Source organism: Podarcis bocagei, assembly GCF_964188305.1.
Source record: "Podarcis bocagei genome assembly, chromosome: 1".
In the NCBI taxonomy this organism is placed as follows: domain Eukaryota; kingdom Metazoa; phylum Chordata; class Lepidosauria; order Squamata; family Lacertidae; genus Podarcis; species Podarcis bocagei.
Window position 1 is genome coordinate 16,937,880 of NC_138125.1, and position 23,930 is coordinate 16,961,809.

Here is a 23,930-nt window from a genome sequence, read left to right on the forward strand (position 1 = left end):
GTTCAAGGCTGACGACCCCTCAAGAGATGCATCCCATGCAATGTGTGTCTTTTGTGGGTGACCTGAAAAGCTGTGTGTAGCAACTCCCTGATGCATAGAATCTAGATCATCCAACCCCCTGCAATGCAGGAATATGCAGCTGTCCCATACAGGGATCAAACCTGCAACCTTGGCATTATCAGCATCATGCTGAGCTGTCTAGGCAGACTTAGTCTGTCATATTCTTCACTAGTAGATAGGTAGCAGTGTTGGTCTGCCATAGTCAAAATAAAAAAATTCCTTCCAGTAGCACCTTAAAGACCAACTAAGTTAGTTCTTGGTATGAGCTTTCGTGTGCATGCACACTTCTTCAGATATCTGAAGAAGTGTGCATGCACACGAAAGCTCATACCAAGAACTAACTTAGTTGGTCTTTAAGGTGCTACTGGAAGGAATTTTTTTATATTCTTCACTGTTATGCATACTTACTTGGGAATAATCCACCCTGGATGGAGCAGGCTACATCCAAAGTTCTCCCCCTCCCCTTGCTCTGCTTGCAAATCTGCTGGGTGGAGGCGACAGGGGAAGATTTATTGGGGGGGGGAGGAGTGCCCAGATCAGATTTTAGGGGTGCATGGGGAGGAGAGGACATTATGTTGTCCACCAATGGGACAATGTCCCTCAGATACAATTACCGCTCAGTCTCAAGCTGCTGTGTTGAGGGGTCCTGAAGTGTGTAGTAGGGGGGTTATAGCCTTGTAGATGTGTGGACATTTGCCCGTGTTTGAATGGGAAGATGGGAGGAGGTTTAATGAAACCCACAAGCCCAAGCCCCTGATCTTCTCTCATCTCCCATAGCTTTCTAAAAACAGTATATAAGGGAGTCCTCACAAGTGTTTAGGGGTCCAGACCCCCTCTGTAATTTAAGCATTGGTGTTGATCACACACACATGATCTGGAATCAGGTTCCTGAGAAATCAGTAAGGGTTGTATCTGGCCAAGTCATGCTCAGAGCACTGACACTGAATTGAATGTACTCAGGTCACTTTCCTTGGGTCACCTTTTGAGTATGACTTGGTCAGATACAAACTCATAATAGTCTCATTTTCTGGGACCAGGAATGAGGAAGCATTGGACATCTAGATGTGGCTGGAGGGCTACCACTGCCCTCATCCCACAGCACTGTCAGCCATGCTGGCTGGAGCGAAAGGCTCTCCCATCCATGCACATTTTCAGGACTGAGACATCCAAAGAGTAACTCTCAGGGCACCCATTTAAAAACATACCCCGCCCAGCTAAACGCAAGGAGCTGACTGCACTTTAGAACAGGGCTCTCTGCTTTGTTCAGGGTCACCTCCACACAGTCATGGCTTCCCCCAAAGAATCTTGGGAATTGTAGTTTGCTCCCCCACCGAGCTACAATTCCCAGCACACTGGAAAAACTACAGTTCCCAGGATTTTGGGAGGAAGCCATGTGACCCAGGAGAGAGAAGAGCAACAGAGAGGAGGCGTTTTGCACACTCTTACATTTCAGTTAGAAAGATCCAAATCAGGCATGTCTTTTACTCAATAATCTTTATTAATAATGTTATAAAAAGTTCATAAAAAATGGACGTTTTACAAAAAAAAGGAAAAGTACAACAAACGGAGAGGTCACATAAATAAACATTCTTTTCTTTTTTTGCTTTTGTTTTAAACTGGTCATTCTAATATTTCAGATCATCAGACGCGATTTCCTGGCATCGGGATCACCATTTCGAAACCGGTCATCACACAGAAACATTAGAAATCCCAGCGAAGAGTTTTGCTAGGACGGCGGAAGATCACTCGGGCGCAGAGGAAACTTTGTCCTAGACAACATGACACACGTGCGAGGCAGAACTCGGATCCCGCCGGAACATACACCCAGACACAAACAAACAAACAGCGCGTGTTGCGCGCCCTCAGGTTGCAATCCTATCGGCACACTTAACCAAATATGCACTCATCAGGTTGCACAGACACCCAGAAACTTCCACCCAAGTAGTAAACGCTGCTTTTCTCCCCCCACACAAAAGAGAGATCTATTCATCCACCCACGCAATTTATTTGTTGTTGTGTTTTTTTTTTAAAAAAGGAAAAAAAAATAAAACCGCACGTAGAAATGAATGTTAATAACAAATGCTCGGCAAATCAACATGATTCGAATAGTGGAAATAGTCACGGGGCACGTCTTGCATGAAAACTCACGCAGGAGCCTTTGGGGAGTCGCGGGTTCGAGGAAAATGGGAGACACCTCTCTCCTCCTGGTCGGAGGGTCTCCCACCATGCCCTCTCCCCACCCTATATCCCGCCGCCTGCGGCCCCTTCCTACACCTGGACGACCACCGTGCTGGGCCCCCCCTGGAGGCGGCGCTTGTACTGGTCGAGCCAGCGCCTGAGTTCGGAGATCTTGTAGCCCTCGGGCCCTCGGCCCCCTTGGTACATCACCTTTTGCTCCTGGATGATGTAGAGGCGCTCGAAGTACGCCCCGTAGGCGGCGCTCGAGGCATTGTCCATGGTGTCGACGGCGAGCGGGCAGCCCGGCGCGCCTTCCTGCATGAGCTGCGCCGCGCGCAGCCTGTCCTGGAGGCACTGGTGCTTGGGGATGTCGTAGGCGGCGTCCGAGCTGACCCAGCCGTCCGAAGGGTGCGCCTCCTCGATGTACACCAGCAGGAAGTCGGCGACGTCCACGAAGCGCGCGGCCAGGCTCTCGAAAGCGCGCAGGCGCGCCATGAAGGGCGGTCAGGTGCAGCTGCCGAAGTTGAGGATCAGCGGCCGCTTGCCCCGCGCGTAGTCGAGGATGCGCAGCCGCGTGCGCCCGTCCAGCTGGATCACCTCCGGGTTGGGCGCCGCCGCGCCCACGTGCGCCGCCTTGAAGAAGTCCAGCTTCTGGCCGTGCCACACCGCCTTGAGCGACTCCAGCGTGAACATGCGGTTCGAGTCGGAGACGCACAGCGGAGGGTCGTCCGGAGGGGGCCCCGAGGAGCAGCTCGCCTCCTCTTCTTCTTCTTCCGACGCCGCCGACGCCTCTCCGGCCACCGCCGGCGGCGTGGTCAGCAAGAGCTTCTTGCGAATGCAGAGGAAATCGAGGAGCCAGAGCATCACGGCTGTCAGGAGGAAGCGCGGCAGGAGCAGCACGCAGGCGGCCACCTGGCTGAGCGCTTGCAAGGTGTGGGCGCCCATGGAGTGGAGCATCGCCGGAGCCGCGGCTACGGCCAGGGGCGCGCAAGCCGCCCGGAGCCCCTCGCCACCACGCCGCTTCTCCCTCGCGCCGCCACTCCTCCGGGTGGCTTAGCCGCTGAGATCCCGCTTCTCCTTAAGCCCATTTTATAGTCGGGGATTTAAATGAAAAAGTGACTCCACCTCCGGCCAGAACCCGCCCCCTTTGGAACTTGAGCCTGGGGATTACCTACCCCTCCAGTCCAGTGACCTAAAAATATGGTGGCCAAGAGAGGAAGAAGAGAAAGAAAAAGGAAAGGCGCGCGGGAGGGTAGGGGGTGGGGGCTGGCATGGGAGGGAGGGAGGAGGAAGAGGAGGAGGAGGAGGAGGAGGAAGAGCCGGATCCGACTGGGCCAGGAAGCCGGCGGGACGTGCCAGCGCGCAGGGAGCAGCCGCCGCCAGGCAAGCCAGACGCCCGCTCGCCCGCCCTGCCGGAAGGGACGCTCAGGGGCTTCTCGGGGGAAGAGGGCAGGCCGGGCGCGCCGGGAGGAAAGCGGCGCCACAGGCACCCGAGAGGGACCCCCGCCTCGCGTGGGGCAGCCCGTTCGCGGTCCGACCCGTATGGGGAGGCGGATCAGCCCCAGGCAGGGCGCGAGGGCAGCGGACGCAGACCCCCCCCCCCAAGAGAGGCGCTGGCTGGGTTACGGGAAGCGGCTCCCCGCGCTGCAAGCGAGCAAACTCGGCCAAGTTTGCCCCCCTCTGTCGCTTCCCTCTCTGTCTCCCCGGCGTGCAGTCCACGCGAGGCGGGGAAGCCAAGTTCCGACGCCGAGAGTTTTCTCCATCCTTTTACCCCCACCCCCACCCCGCCGACCGCGGGACCCAAAGCGACAGCCGTTCAGCAGCAACCGACAAACTTTCCGCAGCCCCATTCCCCGCCCCTTAGAGCGCCGCAAACTGCCCCTCGCCTCCCTATTTTGCCGGCACACATTGCAAGCCCGAAGAACGCTAAAAAGATCAATTACTTAAGAAAAGCGGGTGGCGGTGGGGTTTACCGTGTCGTTCCCGAGTTGTCTCCTCATTTTTTATTTTTTATTGCAAGCGATCTCTCCCGTGCTCTTTCCGCCTTCAGGCGCCGCTTGCTCTCAGCCTTCAGGGTGGCGGCCGACAGCCCTGATCCCGGCAGGAAAGGGGTTAATGCTTGGTTAGTGACCTCTCGGTGCCGCTCCAGCATTAAACCTGTTGACCGGAGCGAAATCCACAAGAGTTGAGTTAAAACCGCAAGGTGGCTTTTTGGGGGAGCAACCACTAGGGGTAGCTGTTGGCTGAAGGCTGGAGGCGAAGCTACTAGATACGAGGCTGGCTGCTGCTGCTGCGTGTGGGTATTTATGTCCCCCCTCACTTCCTCCAGGTCTAAATAATCATATTCCTAGTTGGCAGCTTTCCCTTAACCCAAGAAGCCTAGGACATTTGCTCACTGTGCCCAAAACTATATAAAAGTTCAGTGAACTCATGCTAGCTCCAGGTTGATCTGTTAGGGTAAAAGGTAAAGAACCCCTGGGTGCTTCAGTCGAATTTGGCTGTAGGGTGTGGCACTCATCTTGCTTCTCGGGTTGAGAGAGCTGGCATTTGTGCACAGACACTGGCGGAGGAAGAGGAGTGCGGGGGGAGCGCACTGCCCCTGGCTGCGTGATCCTGATGTGGCACCATCGTGGCTGTCCCCCCTGCCCGCGCTGGGCACCAGGCCTGGCAGGCGGTGTGCCACACCCCCAGGACGTGCACCATGCACCTGCGGGCGATGTGCCGCGCCCCCAGACACCCACCAGCCCCGCCCCCGCCTGCTCTCCGCCCCCTGGTGCCGGAGCATGAAGCTCCGCCACTGTCCACAGACAGCTTTCCGGGTCATGTGGCCAGCGTGACTAAACTGCTAGTGACACACGGAGGACCGTGAGGAGTGTCAGAGCGCACGGAAACACCATTTACCTTCCTGCCGCAGCTGTACCTATTTATCTACTTGCCCTGGTGTGCTTTCGAACTTCTAGTTGGCAGAAACTGGGACAGAGCCACAGGAGCTCATCCCCATCACGCGGATTCGAACCGCCGACCTTCCGATTGGCAACCCCAAGAGGCTCAGTGGATTAGACCGCAGTGCCACCCACGATGGGCATGTTGCACAAATACACAGAGCCACCTTCCGCATAGTCACAAGGCCACTGGTCCAACACCTTCAATGCTTCAACTGGCAGCTCCTGTTCTCAAAGCACACACCTTTCCCATCATCTGCTGCCTGGTCACAGGAACGTAGGACATGGGCTCAGGGCCATCTTAAGCATATCTGGTGCCATGCTGCGAAGATCCCTCTGGCACCCCCCCCTTTCCCAGAGGTTAGGGGTGGAGAGTAGGTGGGGCGGGGTGCGCTACCCGCAGGGGCAGGACGTGCGTCCTGGGGGTGTGGCTCACTGCAGGGGTGGGGTGCCCAGCGCAGGTGGGGGCAGCCACAATGGCACCCTGGCACCTCCCTCCCATTCCTTTGCCAGTGCTGGAGGCTGGGCAGCTCCTCCGGAGGGGAAGAGGTGGAGGCTGGACGCGGCGGCTCCCGGCTCAGCTGGCTGCTTTGTGCCATGGTGGCCACGGCAGGTGGAGGCTCTGGGCATGGTGCTGCTTCAGCGCAGCATGGCGGAGGCAGGTGAGGGCGGCAAGCTGATGCTGGGAGGCGCCACATCCAGCCTCCGCCTCTTCCCTGGTGCCCTCCAGAACTTGGCGCCTTGCGCCACTAGCCTCTATGGGTAAGACACCCCTGCATAGGCTTGTACTACCTCAGACCATTGGTCCATCTAGTTACAGGGAGCCAGGCAGAGGGCCTTCTCGGTAGTGGTGCCCAACCTGTGGAACACCCTCCCGTCTGCTATCAAGGAGATAAGTGACTGCTTTGTAAAGTAACCTTTAGAAGACATCTGAAAGCAGTCCTGTATTGGGAAGCTTTTAATGTTTTATTATGTTTTTGGATATGCTGGAACTTGCCCAGAGTGTCTGGGGCAACCCAGTCAGATGGACAGGGTTATTATTGTTAGTTCAGTATTGCCTAGTTGGCATCAGCTCTCCCCAGGGTTTCAGACAGGGAGTTCTCGCAATTGCAGAGGGTTCATTAAACCATTCTTGAGAATTTGTAGCTCTGTGAGGGGAACTGGGGTCTCCTAACAACTCTCAGCACCCTTAACAAACTGCAGCTCCCAGAATTCTTGGGGGGAAGCATGACTGTTCAATGTGGTATTATGGTGCTTTGAATGTATGATGCAAATATGGTCTATGACTCTGTGGCCTGGGAGCATGCACTCTTGGCCAGAAGCTGAGATGTAGCCTTCCCCAGCCATGCTGGGTGGGACTTGTTGGAGTTGCCCTCCAAAACATTTGGAGGGCACCAGGTGCAGAAAACTGTCTGGCAGGTATGGACAATCTTCGGCTCTCCTGATGTTGCTGAGCCACAACTCCTGTCACTTCACTCCTGGCTATCGGCTGTGCTTTCTGTGGCTGATGCGAGTTTTCATCCAGCTATTTTGGGCCCAAAGATTCCCCACACCTGCTGTATAGTGTAGATGTGACCATTATTTGCAAAGGGAAATGGAAGTTTGATCTGGAGCATGAATAACTGTGGAGGGATGATAGCTTAGTGGTAGAGCACATGTTCGCCTGCAGAAGTTCCCAGGTCTAGCCTCTGGCATCTTCAGTTAAAAGGAGAAGGTGGCATCAGTGCAAAAAAGACCTTTGCCTGGAGAACCACTGTCAGCCTGGGTAGAAAAATCTGGCCTAGATGGGCAAATACACTGCCTTATCCTAAATCAGACTCCCATTTTCATAATTTTTGAGTCCCAAAAAATAGGCGTTTTGTTATACACGGAAAAATATGGTAAGTTCCCAATGCTACACATTATAAAACAGCTGCAGAGGGTGGTTGTCTATCTTCCTTGTGTACCAGGGATAATTGGGAGGGGCAGATGCCTGAGATTCTTTAAGGTTCAGGTAAGTGAATTGCTGAAATCTAAAGCCACACAACTATATATTAGGCTGGCAGATGCTGCAATGCATTGACATGATTTGCCCATGGCTTCTAGGAAAGCACCTGGAAAGCAGTTAGACTGCAACGTGATACTCGCTTGCCTGGCAGGAAGTTCTGTTGTACTCTGGGGGACTTACGAATTGACATATGCAGGTCAATGACATGTGCTGCCAGTGGGTGTGCAGAATGGCACCTTATTCCGCAATAAGGTAGGAAGAAAACTCAGGAAGAGCACATGCTTTGGATGCAGAAGGTCTGAGGTTCAGTCCCTTGTCAGAAACCCTGGACATTTTCTGCAAGCCAGTCCAGCTCTTCATCATTGTCAGACCCAGTCCCATATTTTAACCCAAACATGCACTTGGGGACCCATTTGTTACACTTTGCATGGTTGCAGTGCTCCTATTGCAACCCACTAATGGTAAAGGTAAAAAGGTAAAGAACCCCTGGACAGTTAAGTCCAGTCAAAGGCGACTATGGGGTTGCGGCGCTCATTTCACTTTCAGGCCAAGGGAGCCGGTGTTTGTCCACAGACAGTTTTCCAGGCCATGTGGCCAGCATGACTAAACCACTTCTGGTGCAACGGGACACCGTGACGAAAACCAGAAGTGCATGGAAACACTTTACCTTCCCGCCGCAGCAGTACCTATATATCTACTTGCACTGGTGTGCTTTCAAACAGCTAGATTGGCAGAAGCTGGGGCAGAGCAACCGCTGACCTTCTGATTGGGAAGCCCAAGATGCTCAGTGGTTTTGACCACAGCACCACCCACATCCTTAAGGTCCCGATCCACCAGTTGAAGACCAGTGGTGAGCTATATGATGCAACGGTCTGACTTGGTATAATGTAGTAGCTTCTTCTGTTTCGTCCTGTGTTCCTGTTCAAGGTTTAGCTCAGTGAACAGCTTCTGAAGTTATAATAAATAACAAGATGAAAGATGAAAAAAATCAGGGGACCGGTTGGTTGAAGGAATTCAGGTCGGAGCCAAACAGTATAAGCTTAAAGCTTTTGCAGATGACCTAGTTTTGACATTACAGGAGCCAGAATCTAGTACGAAAAGGGTTCTAGAATTGATTCATGAGTTTGGTTGGGTGGCGGGATTTAAATTAAACAAGCAAAAGACTAAGGTTTTGGAAAAAAAATTTGACAACTGTGGAATCAGAAAGGTTTCAGAAAGAGACAGATCTAAAAGTGGTTAAAAAGGTGAAATACCTAGGGGTTAACATGACTGCCAAAAACTTGAATTTATTCAAGGATAACTATGAGAAGTGCTGGACAGAAATAAAAAAGGACTTAGAAAGTTGGTCAAGACTGAAACTTTCCTTGTTGGGCCGAATTGCTGCGATAAAGATGAATGTATTGCCAAAAATGTTGTTTCTGTTTCAGACCCTACAGATTGTGGACAGGGTGGAATGTTTTAGAAAGTGGCAGAGAGATATCTCTAAATTTGTCTGGCAGGGCAAAAAGCCCCGAATAAAATTTAAAATACTAACTGATGCTAAGGAGAGAGGGGGGTTTGCCCTGCCAGATTTGAGGCTGTATTATGAATCTGCAGCTTTCTGCTGGTTGAAAGATTGGCTTCTTCTTGAGAACACTGATGTCCTAGATCTGGAAGGGTTTAACAATGCTTTCGGATGGCATGCATATTTGTGGTACGACAAGGTAAAAATTCATAAGGCTTTTAAGAACCATATTGTCAGGAAGGCAGTGTTTAACGTCTGGATAAAATACAGAGACTTATTAGAAAACAAGACCCCAAGGTGGTTGTCACCAATGGAAGCCAAGGCTCAGAAAAGACTCAATATGGAGGCTAAATGGCCGAAATATTGGGAAATACTAGAAAAAGAAGGAGATACTTGGAGATTGCAGAGTTTTGAGAAAATAAAGGACAAAGTGCGAGATTGGTTACATTATGCTCAGATCAGGGAGGTCTTTAATTTGGACAAAAAAACAGGCTTCCAGGTGGAAAAATCGAAATTAGAAACAGAACTGTTAGAACCTAAGACCAAGGTACTTTCAAAAATGTATAACTTGCTGTTGAAATGGAATACGCAGGATGAAACTGTTAAATCAGCTATGATAAAATGGGCACAGGACATTGGGCACAATATTATGTTTGCTGACTGGGAAAAGTTATGGACCACCGGAGTGAGGTTCACGGCATGCAATGCCTTGAAAGAAAACATTATGAAAATGATATACAGGTGGTACATGACCCCAGTCAAGCTGGCAAAAATATATCATCTGCCTGATAATAAATGTTGGAAATGTAAAGGAACTGAAGGAACATTCTTTCACCTCTGGTGGACGTGCCCAAGGGTTAAGGCTTTCTGGGAAATGATCTATAATGAGTTAAAAAAGGTATTTAAGTATACCTTCCTTAAGAAACCAGAGGCCTTCCTTTTGGGCATTGTCGGCCAAGGGGTGTTAAAGAAGGATAGAACTTTTTTTATGTATGCAACAACAGCAGCAAGAATACTCATCGCAAAGCACTGGAAGACCCAAGATTTACCCACACTGGAAGAATGGCAGACGCAACTGATAGACTACATGGAGCTGGCTGAAATGACTGGCAGAATTCGAGACCTGGGAGAAGAGACGGTGGAAGAGGACTGGAAAAAATTTAAAGACTATTTACAAAAACACTATAAGCTGTATGAATGCTAAGAGAATGCATGATTGAAAACAACACGGCAGCAGTAATTTAGTTGTAAGATATATGAGAATAAGTGATGTTTAAGGAAATGATGAAATTTGAAGCAATATTATGTTCAAGCTGAGCAGATCAATTTATGATAAAGTTATTTAAAATTTGGGACATAATATTTGAGATTTACAAAATAAGAACTGAAATAAGGTAATAAATTGCTGTCTATAATTATATGACTGAGAACGCAGGGAAGGGTGATGTGAGGAAGTCCAAGGATTATGAAAATATGATTTATGAACAACTGTATTTTATTTGTGTTCTTGTTTCATTCTTTGTTTATTTCTTAATTTTGCTTTGATTTTTTCTGTCTGTTGTATGGTGATGGTATTTTATATGTTTGGTGGTTTGTTTGTTGTTTAAAAATTGCAATAAATATCTTTTTTTTTTAAAAAAAAATTAAGATGAAAAAAATCTTTTTAAATACCGGTAATTCCAGTGGCACCTTTAAGATCAACTAAATATAAGCTTTCAAGGTATGAGCTTTCGTGTGTAATACACACTTCGTCAGGTAATTGCTTGGAGTCTTGGTCTTGCTTCTTTTGCCTTACATAAGAAAAACAAGGAAATGTTCTGAAACAGCTTTGTCATTACCTGCTAATAATTTCCTAAATGATATTTAGTTGTTTGTGCACTATCAGAATAGCAGTTCAAATAACCTATCTATGCGGAGAAAGTTGACATGCAAAATATTGCAGTTTGCAGTTTAATGTTTTATTATGTTTTTATATATGTTGGAAGCTGCCCAGAGTAGCTGGGGCAACCCAGTCGGATGATTGGGGTACAAATAAAATTATTAATAATAATAATAATAATAATAATTTTAGCAGCAGGGAAGAAGAAGAAGAAGAGTTTGGATTTGATATCCCGCCTTTCACTCCCCTTCAGGAGTCTCAAAGCGGCTAACATTCTCCTTTCCCTTCCTCCCCCACAACAAACACTCTGTGAGGTGAGTGGGGCTGAGAGACTTCAGAGAAGTGTGACTGGCCCAAGGTCACCCAGCAGCTGCATGTGGAGGAGCGGAGACGCGAACCCGGTTACCCAGATTACGTGACTACCGCTCTTTACCACTACACCACACTACAGGACATTCCTATAACAGTTCAACTTTTGTAGGAAATTCAGTTGTCGTTAAGGCACAACCATACAGATAATTTTTCAACCCAACTGCTTTCAGTGGGATTTAGCGTTGCTCGGTCCCTGCTCCTGCCACCTAGCAGTTTGAAAGCACAAAGTGCAAGTAGATAAATAGGTACCGCTCTGTCGGGAAGGTAAACGGTGCTTCCGTGCGCTGCTCTGGTTCGCCAGAAGCAGCTTAGTCCTGCTGGCCACATGACCCGGAAGCTGAATGCTGGCTTCCTCGGCCAATAAAGCGAGATGAGCGCCGCAACCCCAGAGTTGTCTGTGACTGGACCTAATGTTCAGGGGTCCCTTTACGTTTTTAACTTCCTTTTGGGTTTTGCTGGCAAAGCTCCCTTACAAACACACTGTACCAGTTACTGACATTTCAGATTAATGTTTCCATTTTAGACTTATATTTAAGCACTGAGCACCCCTCCCCCACCTCTGAGTAATGCTTGACTGCCCCATTGGAGTCCAGATTTGATTCATATTTATTTCAACCATTTTGACAATCTTGGCATGAAAACTCTGGAGCCAAGCATTTTTGGGCCTCTTAATCTATCCCCAGATTTACCAGACAGCCCACAGGCCTTGCGGGACATGTTAGCATACCAGTTTAGGGTTTTTGATATCCAAGTGGAGTAGGGGGACATCTGTTTTTGCTCTTGGCACTTCATAAAATCATAGAAATTTGAAATAAAGGCATGCTGAACAATTTATATTACATATAGACTCACACACCGATAATATTACATAAGCCCTCGTTCATCCTGTAATGCCCCGTAGAGAATAAATTAGCCGTCTTTTGCTGAAACGGAGTCTTGCAATTGCAGAAAGAGGAGAAGAGAATGCTTTTCAAGAGTGCTGTGATACCTTTTTATGAGACCAGCTTCAGTTAAGCCTCCTGCATGGACGCAAATGTGGGCGCCCCAAAGAAATCTGAGTAAATCAGAATTTTGCCCGCTAACTAATACCATATGTGTGGAGCATTCGAAGCAAGTATCTTGGCATCCTTCCACACCTCACCATTCTAATCACATCTCCCCCTGTCTCCCGATTGTGTTTTTTCAACCAATTGTGGGTAGAGCCATTGCTGGATGCTGCCTTCCAGGTCACCTTATCTGATCCTCAACTTTCCCCAGGTCACATTCCTTACCACACCTTCCTTGGCTGCTTTTGCCTGGCTGGAATATGTCAGTGAACTGCAATAATGCCTCTTCCGTGCTTTGATGGAAAGGGTTGTGTGTTACTGTGCAAAAAGCCTAAGCGTCCCCCCCCCCCAGATGATTTGTTTATTCACATGATGTCCCTGCCCAAAACTTAACATGGTGGTTAGACTTCATTGAGTGTTTCCTCTGATTTGTTTATGGCAATGAGCGTTGATCCTGCATTCTGATTTGCTTGCGGGGTGTTTACACATCTTCCTGTTAATTGTCTGTTCATCCCACACTTCTTTAGTGCATCTTTGTTTTACAAACCACAAAAAGTTTGGCCAGTTTTTTGATTTGGTTTTTTTTTTAAAAAAAGTGGATTTGTTGCAGCAGAGCAACAGAGTGTTTTAATCCATTTTAAGTGCACAAACCAGAAAACAATCACTGTCCGGAGACATCCATTACAGTTACATCCTGGTACCAGTGTTCAAAATTAGCTAGGCCCCAGGTACATTTTTCTACTGGCGTGGGTCACAGTTTCAGTCACATGGAGATCTCTGGATGCTAGGAATCTCCTTCTGGCTGGCTCCCCCAGCTTTCTTGAGCAGGTAAACAGGAGAGCATATTTTTTTTTCTTTAAGGAGTACATGGTTCACCCTGCCCCCAGCTAATCCTTACAACAACCCTGTGAGGTCCATTAAGAGGCTATGACTGGCCCATGGTCACCCAGTCAGCTTCATCACTGAGTGGGAATTTGAACCCTGATCTCCCAGGTCCTAGTCTGACACGCAAACCACCACACCACACTGGCTTCCTAGAGTCCTTCTGCTATGGGGCAGTGTGGCGATCACACAGGGTCCCCCGACGTTTGACGGTCTATTGATCCCTGTGCCACCACTGTGATTGCTTCCCCGCTGCCACCAATCCGTTTCTCTCGGGTACACACAAGAGTCCAGACAGTTATTAACATTAAATCAAATAAGCAAGTTTATTTTATAAGCATTAACAAGTTTATGGTTTCAGATAATTTTTCTTGTTAGTTTCTTAATCCTAGTTTCTTTACCGGCCTATACCTTCCTAATAACTGCTAACTGATTATCCCAACTGTCTATCTGACTCCTCCTACAGTTTCTCTCACTCTCACACATCAACCTAGACCAACCCACAGACTTATCCTCCCTCTTCCTTCTCCAACTCCCAACTGACCTCCAAACAACTCCAACTCTAACTCTTAACTCCTCCCCTTGGGTTCCCACTGGCCAATCACTTCACACTCATTTAACCCTTTCCCTATGACCCACCTGGGAGGGCAAACGCCACAGGCAGGTATATATTAGGTAGGGTAAATAAATACGGGGAAAGCAAAATGTCACTTAGAGAAGGATCTGAAATATTTTCCTTCAGGCTTGAATTTGTTTTATTCTGGATTGTTTTTTTGGATGTTTTAATGTGTTGCAAACCACTTTGAGATTTTTCTTTAAAATATAAAGTGGTATAGAATAATAATAATAATAATAATAATAATAATAATAATAATAATAATAATAATAATATAATATCTCATTGGAAAAAAGGCACCTAGACATTCCATTGTGGTGACCGTAACCGTTTGGCAATTAGCTTATATATCTGAGTTTCTAACACTGTGTGGTACAGCTTGAGTTACATTCATTGCTCCATATGATGCTGCCTGTGGCCCCACCCACCACTGGAATGTGGCCCCCAGGAGGTTGCGCACAAGGGAATGTGGCCCTTCAGTTCAGTGGTTGAGCTGCACAGTTATTTTTGTGGGTATGTCCTGCCATCTGGTCCTAAGTAATACCTGGGAAGAATCTTTGCAAACTGATATGAAACTTCAAGATGTCTTTGCCTTCTTTAGCCACTTACCTCTTGAGAGTACAAGAGTCCTCTCTTGAGTACAAACAGGGTGCTTGTTAAGTTTACAGGTTCTTCCGATCTAATGTCAAGTACCATGTTTAACAATGCACTCTCGTTAATTCTGCAGGTTCTCACTCCACATGTCAACCATTGTTCCATTGTGTCATTTGTAGCCACGGACTCTTAGATCAAATGAGTCATTGTTCGCAGTTACGTCTGTGCGCGCCTACTAAATCAGTACAGAACTGGGAACTGGATTTGCCCAGGAGGAATGAATCCTGATGTCCAGATAAAGCCTAAAGTTACGTTACCGACTCTTACGGTTGCAAGGAACAATCACATTCCTATGGGCGGCCTAAATTGAACCTTAACTTCCCGCCAGCAATTCGTTTTGCCATTCTCTTAATGAGAAGAACCCGCTGGATCAGGCCAGTGGTCCCTTGTTCCAATGGAAGCCTGTGCTCTATCGCCCCGCGAGAAAGTGCAAGAACATTGCCACTTCCATTGTAATTTGTGAGGATGTTTGATCAAGCGCTCCATGTGGAGCTACCCTTCTGCCTGGTCTGGAAGCTCCCGCTGGTGCTGGACTGTTGATGGGCACACTACTAGCTCTGGCACGAAATTACAGCGCTTGACAGCTTGCACTGGCTGCCCTGCTACTGAGACAGGTTCAAGGTTCTTGCATCAATGTACAAGGCCCTTAACAACAGGGGTCCAGGACATCTTAAGGACGGTCAGATCCTGTATATCCCTGCTGGATCACTCTGATCTTTGGAGAGTCTTTGTTGGTGGGCCTCCGTGGCTCAGCTGCACAACTCATAAGGACCAGAGGTTGTGCAGCATTAATAAGAACATGTGAGATACCTTCTGGATCAGGCCAAGGGCCCATCTAGTCCAGCAACCTGTAATAATAATAATAATAATAATAATAATAATAATAATATATTTATACCCCACCCATTTGGCTGGGCTTCCCCAGCCACTCTGGGCAGCTCCCAACAAAATATTAAAATACCCTAATACAGCAAACATTAAAAGCTTCCCTAAAGAGGGCTGCCTTCAGATGTCTTCTGAAAGTCTGGTAGCTGTTGTCCTCCATGACATCTGGTGGGAAGGCGTTCCACAGGGTGGGTGCCACTACTGAGAAGGCCCTCCGTCTGGTTCCCTGTAACTTGGCTTCTCACAGTGAGGGAACCGCCAGAAGGCCCTCGGTGCTGGACCTCAGTGTCCGGGCTGAACGATGGGGGTGGAGATGCTCCTTCAGATATACTCACAGTGGCCAAACAGATGCCCGTGGGAAGTCTGCAAGCAGGACCTGAGAGCACAAGAGCCTCTCGCCTCCTGTGGTTTCCAGCAACTAGTTTTGAGGACCATGCTGTCTGACAGTTGAAGTATTATTATTATTATTATTATTAAAACTTGTATACCGCCCTTCATCCAAAGATCACAGGGCAGTTCACAACATAGACACAACATGTACTCTGTGTAAGGAGCCAGGTCAAACTGTGGAGGTTAAGAGCAGAAGGAGTCAGTAGGATCTGTAATTCCCCTCACCCTATTCATTGACTGTCCTATTTGATCAATGAATTGGGCATACCAAAATCCCCTTTGAGTAGATATTTCAGGAAGCAAATAGGTTCCTTAGCCACTTCTGCGGCCAATGGCCTCCTGGATGTCTCTACTACGAAGGCCTTTCCTCAGGTGTGCAGAGTCTGTGACCCTTGGCTTCATTTTCTGCAGAATGTGGGCAGGTAGAAAAAAGTAAAATAAAAATGATAGAGCAATGGGAAGAAGAGGAAGAAGAGTTTGGATTTGATATCCCGCTTTATCACTACCCAAAGGAGTCTCAAAGCGGCTAACATTCTCCTTCCCTTCCTCCCCCACAACAAACACTCTATGAGGTGAGTGGGGCTGAGAGACTTCAAAGAAGTGTGACTGGCCCAAGGTCACCCAGCAGCTGCAGGTGGAGGAGCAGGGAATCGAACCCGGTTCACCAGATTACGAGTCCACCGCTCTTAACCACTACACCACACTGGCTCCCTATGGGAACATAGAAAGCCGTCTGCAAGCGATCAGTTCAGGTTGCTGACAAGACAGTGGGGGACACAGCGGCAGGAGAGGCTGGTTCGTTTAGGCAAATGAGGCACTTCCCAACTTGTGTGCTGTTTAGCTCCAGAAATCATTTATGACACAAGCCAATTCCTGGATTTGGTCCAAACCTTTTCCAGGGAGCCGTGAAGTCCAGAAGGTCTCTGGAGCAACCCTTGGCATTTCCTGCTTAAAAGATCAGATAGGTGATTATGAAGCAAAAGCATTGCCTAAGAATGGAGAACTGCTGCTTGGGGCACCTGTGGCTCCAGATTCTTCTGGTCTCCCAACTCCCATCCTCCCTAAGCACTGACTATGTTGGTTGGGACTGATGGGAGTTGGGAGTCCAACAAGCAGCTCAAGGTGGCATGCATGGTTCTGCCCCTCCTCATTTTATCCCCACAACAACCCTGTGAGGTGGGTTAGGCTGTGACTGGCCCAAGCTTTGCCAACGAGCTCCATGGCTCAGCGGGGACACGAACCCTGGTCTCCCAGGTCTTAGTCCAACGCTCTAACCACTACACCGCACTGGCTCTTATTTCACTGGCTCTATTCCACAACCTTATGCTACTTGGAGGAAAGATGGAACATGAATGTAACAGCTAGCTAGTTAAGGGCAATATTCAACTACCGTATTTTTTGCACCATAACAATCACTTTTTTCCTCCTAAAAAGTAAGGGGAAATGTCTGTGAGTGTTATGGAGGGAATGCCTACGGGTGGCATGCCTACGGATTTTCCTCCTCTAAAAACTACGTGCGTGTTATGGTCGGGTGCGTGTTATAGAGCGAAAAATACGGTAATTAATTGCAGTAGCTGAACTTCTGCACGGTCCCTAGATCTGCTCTGCAGGTTGGGAGAAGCCCCCAGAACAGATTCAGGGGGTGCGTGGTGGGGAGGGGAAGATGAAAACTTTTGTCCCCCTGGAACGTTCACCTGAACGCTACAATAAGTGCAATCTTATGTCCAAATTCTGCTCCAAATAAATATTTGCACATAGGTAGCTAGAGATGGTAGAACGAATTCTTTGGCTTAGCTTCCCCCCTGATGTATGTGCAGGGAGCCCAGACTGACCCACTGGAGAAACCTCTCAGCTGCTCTAATTCTCCCAGCTGTAAGTCTGAAGTGGTGCAGTCCAGAAATGGCTTTGCTCCCTCTCCTTCTGTTTGCAGAAGCAATGCCTAATCTGCACCAATCACCTTGGGAGATAAGGCTACCTGATGATGTTGACTCGGGATTGTTACTCTGAACTGGCAACTCCTGTATACATAGACAAAGAATTTCAGGATGATGGTGGTTCAGGGTCACTTTGCAGATTAGAAGGGGTTATTTCTGTGCAAGGGGAAATGGCACAAACGAAGCTGCTCTCAGTGAGGGGCCTGATTTTATATTTTCAGGTCACACAGGGCAGTTTTTTATACACACAGAAAGCTTCACCTGCTCTTTGAATACAGAGATGGTAACCTTGATAGCGTTTATATCCATGGCGGGCAAATATATTTCATGATATTAGTCACAACTCAGAATCATTAATAAACACTATTAATTACATTGCAGTTGAGCTGGCAGTGCCTAAAACACAGACCTAAGGTCCAACTCCAGACCCTGATTTGCCAGTTATCCCTTGGGTGACCACGTAAAAGCCATTGCTACTGAAGTTTCAGCTGGGAGGGAGAGCACATTTATTTCCCCAGTAACAAAACATTGCACTTTGGTTCCATCAAAAGTCAGAAGCAATAAGAAAAGCTGGACAATGCTGGTAAACACTTGGGATTCTCTAGGCCACAGGGTTAGATAGCTTTGGAAAAGGATCTGATAAATTCATGGAGGAGATAACTCTTATCATGGCCACTATCTATGAGCCATCTTCAGAGGCACAATGCTTCTTTGTTTAGGGTCAGTGGTGGTGAACCAGTGGTGGCTCAGCAGATGTGAAATTCCAGCTCCCACCAGCCCCTGCCAGCATGGCCCAGGGGTGATGAGACCATATATTCTCCACTTGTCGTCTTCTTCTTCTTCTTCTTCTTCTTCTTCTTCTTCTTCTTCTTCTTCTTCTTCTTCTTCTTTTTCTTCTTCTTCTTCTTCGTCGTCTTCTTCTTCTTCGTCTTCTTCTTCTTCTATCACTCGTAGCCGAGTAAGATTGTCTTCCATAAACACGGTTTTAACAATGAGTCTGTAAGTGGCTGTGGAGGTCAATTCTGGATCCACACGTCCTTCCACAGTGGGGACATAGGTTTCCATTGATCACGGTGTGGATTTGCCAAGCGTGCCTTCTTCTTAGCACTTTTCTCCCTTGCGTCCTGAGTTTGAGTGTCTTCAAAGCCCATGACATATTTGGTAAAGGCTGTTGTAGTAGGTAGTAGGCACAGACACCTGGATAGCTCAGTTGGTTAGAGGTTGGTTAGATGGCAAGGTTGCAGGTTCAATCCCTGTTGCATATTCCTGCATTGCAGGGGGTTGGACTGGATCAGAGCTTTCCAAACTGTGTGTTGTGACATGTCAGTGTGCCGGCTGCAGTGTGTGTGTGTGTATCACGCGAGTGCTCCCTGTGATCCTCCCGGGGCTGGAAAGGGGTTAGTTTAACCTTAGGTTTGCTAGTAAAATTGAATTACTGTGTCATGAAATGATGCATGTCTAAAAAGTGTGTCACCAAGATGAAAAGTTTGGAAAATCTGTGGACTAGATGATTCTTAGGGTCTCTTCCAACTCTTATGATTCTAACAGAAGAGTGCTTGGCTGCTGTGCTTCTTGTTGTTGTTTAGTCGTGTCCGACTCTTCGTGACCCCATGGACCAGAGCACGCCAGGCACTCCTGTCTTCCACTGCCTTCCGCAGTTTGGTCAAACTCATGCTGGTAGCTTCGAGAACGCTGTCCAACCATCTCGTCCTCTGTCGTCCCCTTCTCCTTGTGCCCTCAATCTTCTTAGAGGTGTCAAATTGTATTCAAAGTTAGGCAAAAACCTGCTCCTTGAACTCAGAAACCATCATGCAAAATTTGGTTATGGTATCTTTAAGAGGTGTGCAAATGTAAACAACTTTCCTAAATTATATCTATATCTATATCTATATCTATATCTATATCTATATCTATATCTATATCTATATCTATATCTATATCTATATCTATATCTATATCTATATCTATATCTATATCTATATCTATATCTATATCATCATCTATACCATCTATATCTATATCTATATCTATATAGCATTATTATTATTGCCTATATTACCTCCATCTTTCCTTTTCCACTCCATGCCTGTCCTTTAAACATCGACTTGGAGAAGATTCCTTTCTGGTAACTTCTGATTCCTGGCATTTGTTCTGCCACTGCATTATTTTTAGCTGTATTAGACAACGTTATGCAACATTCTAAAATGTGTTTCTTTTAAGATGGAGGTGATTGGTACATTGTTCTTTTTTCAAGCTCTCCCTTGAACTTTCCCTCCTTTGCTCTTCCCAGACCCTTGGTAAGTTATTTCTGCTTCCTCTGCTGTCGGAGGCTGGCATGTTGCACTCTGCTGAGGCCTTATACCAAGAACTAACTTAGTTGGTCTTTAAGGTGCTACAGGAAGGAATTTTTTTATTTGGACCGAAAACATGAAAGGGTGTGTCTCTTAACCTTAACTCAATGCAAGAGAAAGCTTTTTGTTTATCAATAATCCAGAGTATAAATCTGGGTATGTTTGACCCGAATTAAAAATAGACTGCTAGCACCAGATAATAAATGAGCTCTTACAGAGAAGATCTGTTCTGCTGAACAACAGTTTGCAGCGCTCCTTTACTTGTTGAAAAGATTATTCCTTTCATTTAAGTTAAACCAGGGCTGGGGAACCTTTTAAAGCCCGAATCCTCATTCCCTGGTTGACAGAACCCTGTGGGCTGCATGCCATGCTTTTGTACAGTAGACTGCATTCCCACTGTTATGTACTGAAGTTCTCACCCTGGGCCAGCAGGGGGATACTGTAGATAGTTATGCAAATAAGGGATCGAAAGTGACGTTCAGTGATTGGATAGTTTTAGAAAATTGTTACAGTTACGTTGTACTGGAGCTCTATATAAGCAGGCTGACTGAACCCTTCAGTTCAGTTCTGTTCTGGCCTGTGAATAAACAAGAGCTGTTTGAAGAATCATTGTGTTGTCTGATATGTTCACCCACAACTTAACACCCACCACGCAAAAGACAGAGGCTGTAACTGGCCCTTCATCTAGGCGAGCAAGAGGGATTATCACAGTTCAAGGACAGGGTTTGAGGAGGGTGAGGAACAGGACTAGTGAGGTGTGTCATCTGGAGGGGGCTGGCATGGGCTGGGGAGAGCCCAGGAGGCTCACATCTTGGCCTGAGGTTCCCCATTCCTGGGTTAATGTCCTGATGCCGCAGAGGACTTGGACACTGAGTTTTGTTTTATTTTTTATAATTTTTTAATTCGTTTTTGTCTTTAACAATTATCATCACAAATACAGTGGTACTTCGGGTTACAGACACTTCAGGTTACAGACGCTTCAGGTTACAGACTCCGCTAACCCAGAAATAGTACCTCGGGTTAAGAACTTCGCTTCAGGATGAGAACAGAAATTGTGCTCCAGCGGCAGCAGGAGGCCCCATTAGCTAAAGTGGTGCTTCATGTTAAGAACAGTTCCAGGTTAAGAACGGACCTCCAGAACGAATTAAGTTCTTAACCCGACGTATCACTGTATTTACTTAATACTCAATTCTCACCATAGTTCTTGTTACATTTCCAGAGTTTTTTAGAATCCTGCCAATGTTTTAATTGTTTACAGTGTTCTTTTAAGTAACATATAATTTCCCCCCATTCTTTATTAAATTTATCATCTTCTTGATCTCTGATCTTCCTGGTCATTTTCGCCATTTCGGCATAGTCCACCATCTTTATCAGCCATTCTTCTCTTGTAGGTACTTTGTCTTCCTTCCATCTTTGGGCAAATAACATCTGCACAGCTGTTGTAGCATACATAAACAGTCATTTCTGCTCCTTTGGTATTTCTGGACGTAGTAACAAAGCTTCAGGACGCTGAATTCATTAATCTGATTGAGTTTGGGTTCTTTCTATGAAGTTGTGTGGTTTTTTTTAAGTTGATGTATGGTTTGTGTAAATCTAATGACTCTTCTATTCTGGGTTATTCTTTGGCACTGGAAAGATTTGGATTTGTTTTCAGACTCCCCCCCGCCTCTTGCCGCCCCAATAGTCAGGAAACGGCAAGTAATTAACTGAAATTATTCAGCATCTTACAGGACCGCGATTCTTCCTAGTTTACATTAGGAAAACCTCATCCCCTGCTGATCTTTGAAATCTCTACATATTTCCTTTTTAGTTTTGCTTGTCAGTTTATTTAGACTTAGCAGGAGGGAGTAAACAAGAGAGAGACAATACCCAGCTAGAAATATTCCACAGAGGGAAGCTGAGGTGGTTGTGGAAGCCAAAGGGATTTGTTGTTGTGACCGACATGGTACGTGCACCATATTTGCCTTCCTCTCAGAAGCTTGTGGCATACAAAATGGAAGCTGCTGGGCTGCCTGGGAAGAGAAATTAAGAGGAGACGTCAACTGGCTGCTTGGCTCTTTCAAAGCAAAGGCAATAAAACTGTTGGCAGATTAGTTGCGCTGCAGAAGGCATGCTGGGGAGACCACACATTACAAGGAATGCAAAAGTAACTTTTGCTAGATTTTAATAACAAAAACAAAAACTCCTTTTATAATATATCAATAAGCATGACCCATCCACCATGGAACTGAGAGAGCTAGGTGCTGCTCTTTATATACTATACCCAACAGCTTAATTAACATAACTTAACAGCACCTGCTATACTGCTTCACAGCTGTAAAACTAGGTCACGTTATTTGCTCTGGCCCTTAAAGAAATACACATTTGGGGAACAATAATGAACCTTCAAATTTAAAGAGACCATTCAACAAAAACAAGGTCCTGCAGACAAAGGAGAGGGTAAATATAACCTGGAGAATTTTGGAAGGATTGTGTTAGTGTAAGTCAGGGATGAGTCCCTTGGGATGTTTCTGGCCTACAACTCTCCTCATCCCTGATCCTTGGTCATGCTGTCTGGGACTGATGGGAGTTGAGAGTCCAACATCTGGATGCTTGCCCTTGGTTGATCTTCCAGCAGCTCACTTCATTCAAGAGGAGCAGTGACCCATACCTTGAAGAAGAAAGAGCCATGACTCGGGGCCACAATAACAGAAGGACTGGCTCCTTCCATATAAACAGTCCTGGACTCTTATGTTCATCATCTGAGGGCCTTCTTTGTGTGCCTCCTCCACATAACTGCTGATGACAAAGGAAGGAGCAAAAGATCAGAAAGCTGCTATGCCTTGTGATTGAACCAGAAGAAGCTAGTAGAAGGAATTAGATATAAACAGCTGAGGACCATAATATCTCAAGGGCTGCGTCTCTCCACACCTACCTGGACCCTGAGATCATCTTCTGGGGCCCTTCTTTGTGTATCTCCAGAAGGTTGCCACATGAGAATTGACCTTCTCTGTAGTTGCCCCTGTTTGTGGAATGCTTTCTCCAGGGAGGTTCATCTGGTGTCTTCATTGTACATCTTTAGGTGCCAGGAGAAAATGTTCCTCTTCAACTAGAGGAAACAGCACAGGAGTAAATGGACCTGTGGCCTGACTTGGGATGTAGCAGATTTGCCTGTTTGATGCAATCCATCGACAAAGCTACATGTGTGGAAATTGCACTGAAATGAATGCATCTATTGGCTTTGGGGACTGAAAGGTTAAGGGGAGGGGGAAGCAAGATATTTCAACAGGATAGTTTTGATTTTGCCCAATACAATTCAAGGTTTTTTCCTTGTGGTAGCTTCTAATCAGAGGCTTGGTTGTATCAACTTCCAACATCCTACTGTATTTTTTAAAACTAAGATATTATTGTCTTTTTCACCAGTGCTATCATGCGGACGCACACTAATGGCACATAACACGTCCTGTCTGTTCCAATATTGCTTTAATAATCTCTGCCATTGCAGTGCCAACCCAAGCAGCTGTCATTTTTCAACAAGAGCGTCGCTGCCAGTTGCCAGCTTGGAAGAGCAAACTCTAATTAAAAACTTGTTTTTCAAACACAGTTCAGACTGTTGTCCTCCTGAGCCCAAGGGGGTTTGCAGGAAAGAGGTCGTGGGCAGGTGTTGCATTATTCTGAAGAATCTCTGGGATTTATTAATGGCTGCTTTGGCTACATACATGAAAGATACACAATATTCTCTAATTGGTTTAAGTGCTATTTAGATTAATGCCCTGCATGTCGAGGGCTTTGCGTATGTCATCCAAGTTTCTGTAGTTGGTGATATACAGTGGTACCTCTGGTTACGAACTTAATTCGTTCCAGAGGTCCGTTCTTAACCTGAGGTACCACTTTAGCTAATGGGGCCTCCCGCTGCCTGCGTGCGACTCCTGTTCTCATCCTGAGGTAAAGTTCTTAACCTGAGGTACTACTTCCGGGTTAGCGGAGTCTGTAACGCGAAGTGTTTGTAACCCGAGGTGTTTGTAACCCGAGGTACCACTGTACTTGATTTCTGCCATAAGTATTTAACGGTGGTTTCAAAACCACCCCAAAGCTTGGGTTTCAAATGCCCAACTCCATAGTCTAACCTCTCATATTATCTGGGGTCTTGACAGTTCCTTGAGCAGCTTGGATCTCCTGAGTTCTCAGCTTGCTTGTCCCTTTCCTAGCTTCCACTCCCATCTATAAATCTCTTCAGTCCCACTCTGTTCCTCATTGTCCCACTCTCTCTG

At 46.9% G+C, this 23,930-nt stretch overlaps 1 protein-coding gene and 2 long non-coding RNA genes across 3 annotated transcripts in view; 1 reads left to right on the forward strand and 2 right to left on the reverse strand.

Annotated features, from left to right (window-relative positions):
- LOC308587594 overlaps positions 1-23,930 on the reverse strand; it is a 272,764-nt gene that overhangs the window by 133,957 nt on the left and 114,877 nt on the right. The window lies entirely within an intron of this gene.
- Positions 1-23,930, forward strand: part of LOC308587538 — a 462,158-nt gene that overhangs the window by 49,758 nt on the left and 388,470 nt on the right. The gene's annotated exons all lie outside the window — the stretch shown is intronic.
- Positions 1,538-3,476, reverse strand: DIO3 (iodothyronine deiodinase 3). Its single transcript, XM_081170634.1, has one exon. The coding sequence runs from the start codon at positions 3,193-3,195 to the stop codon at positions 2,329-2,331; it is 867 nt and encodes a 288-aa protein (XP_081026760.1). The 5' UTR covers positions 3,196-3,476; the 3' UTR covers positions 1,538-2,328.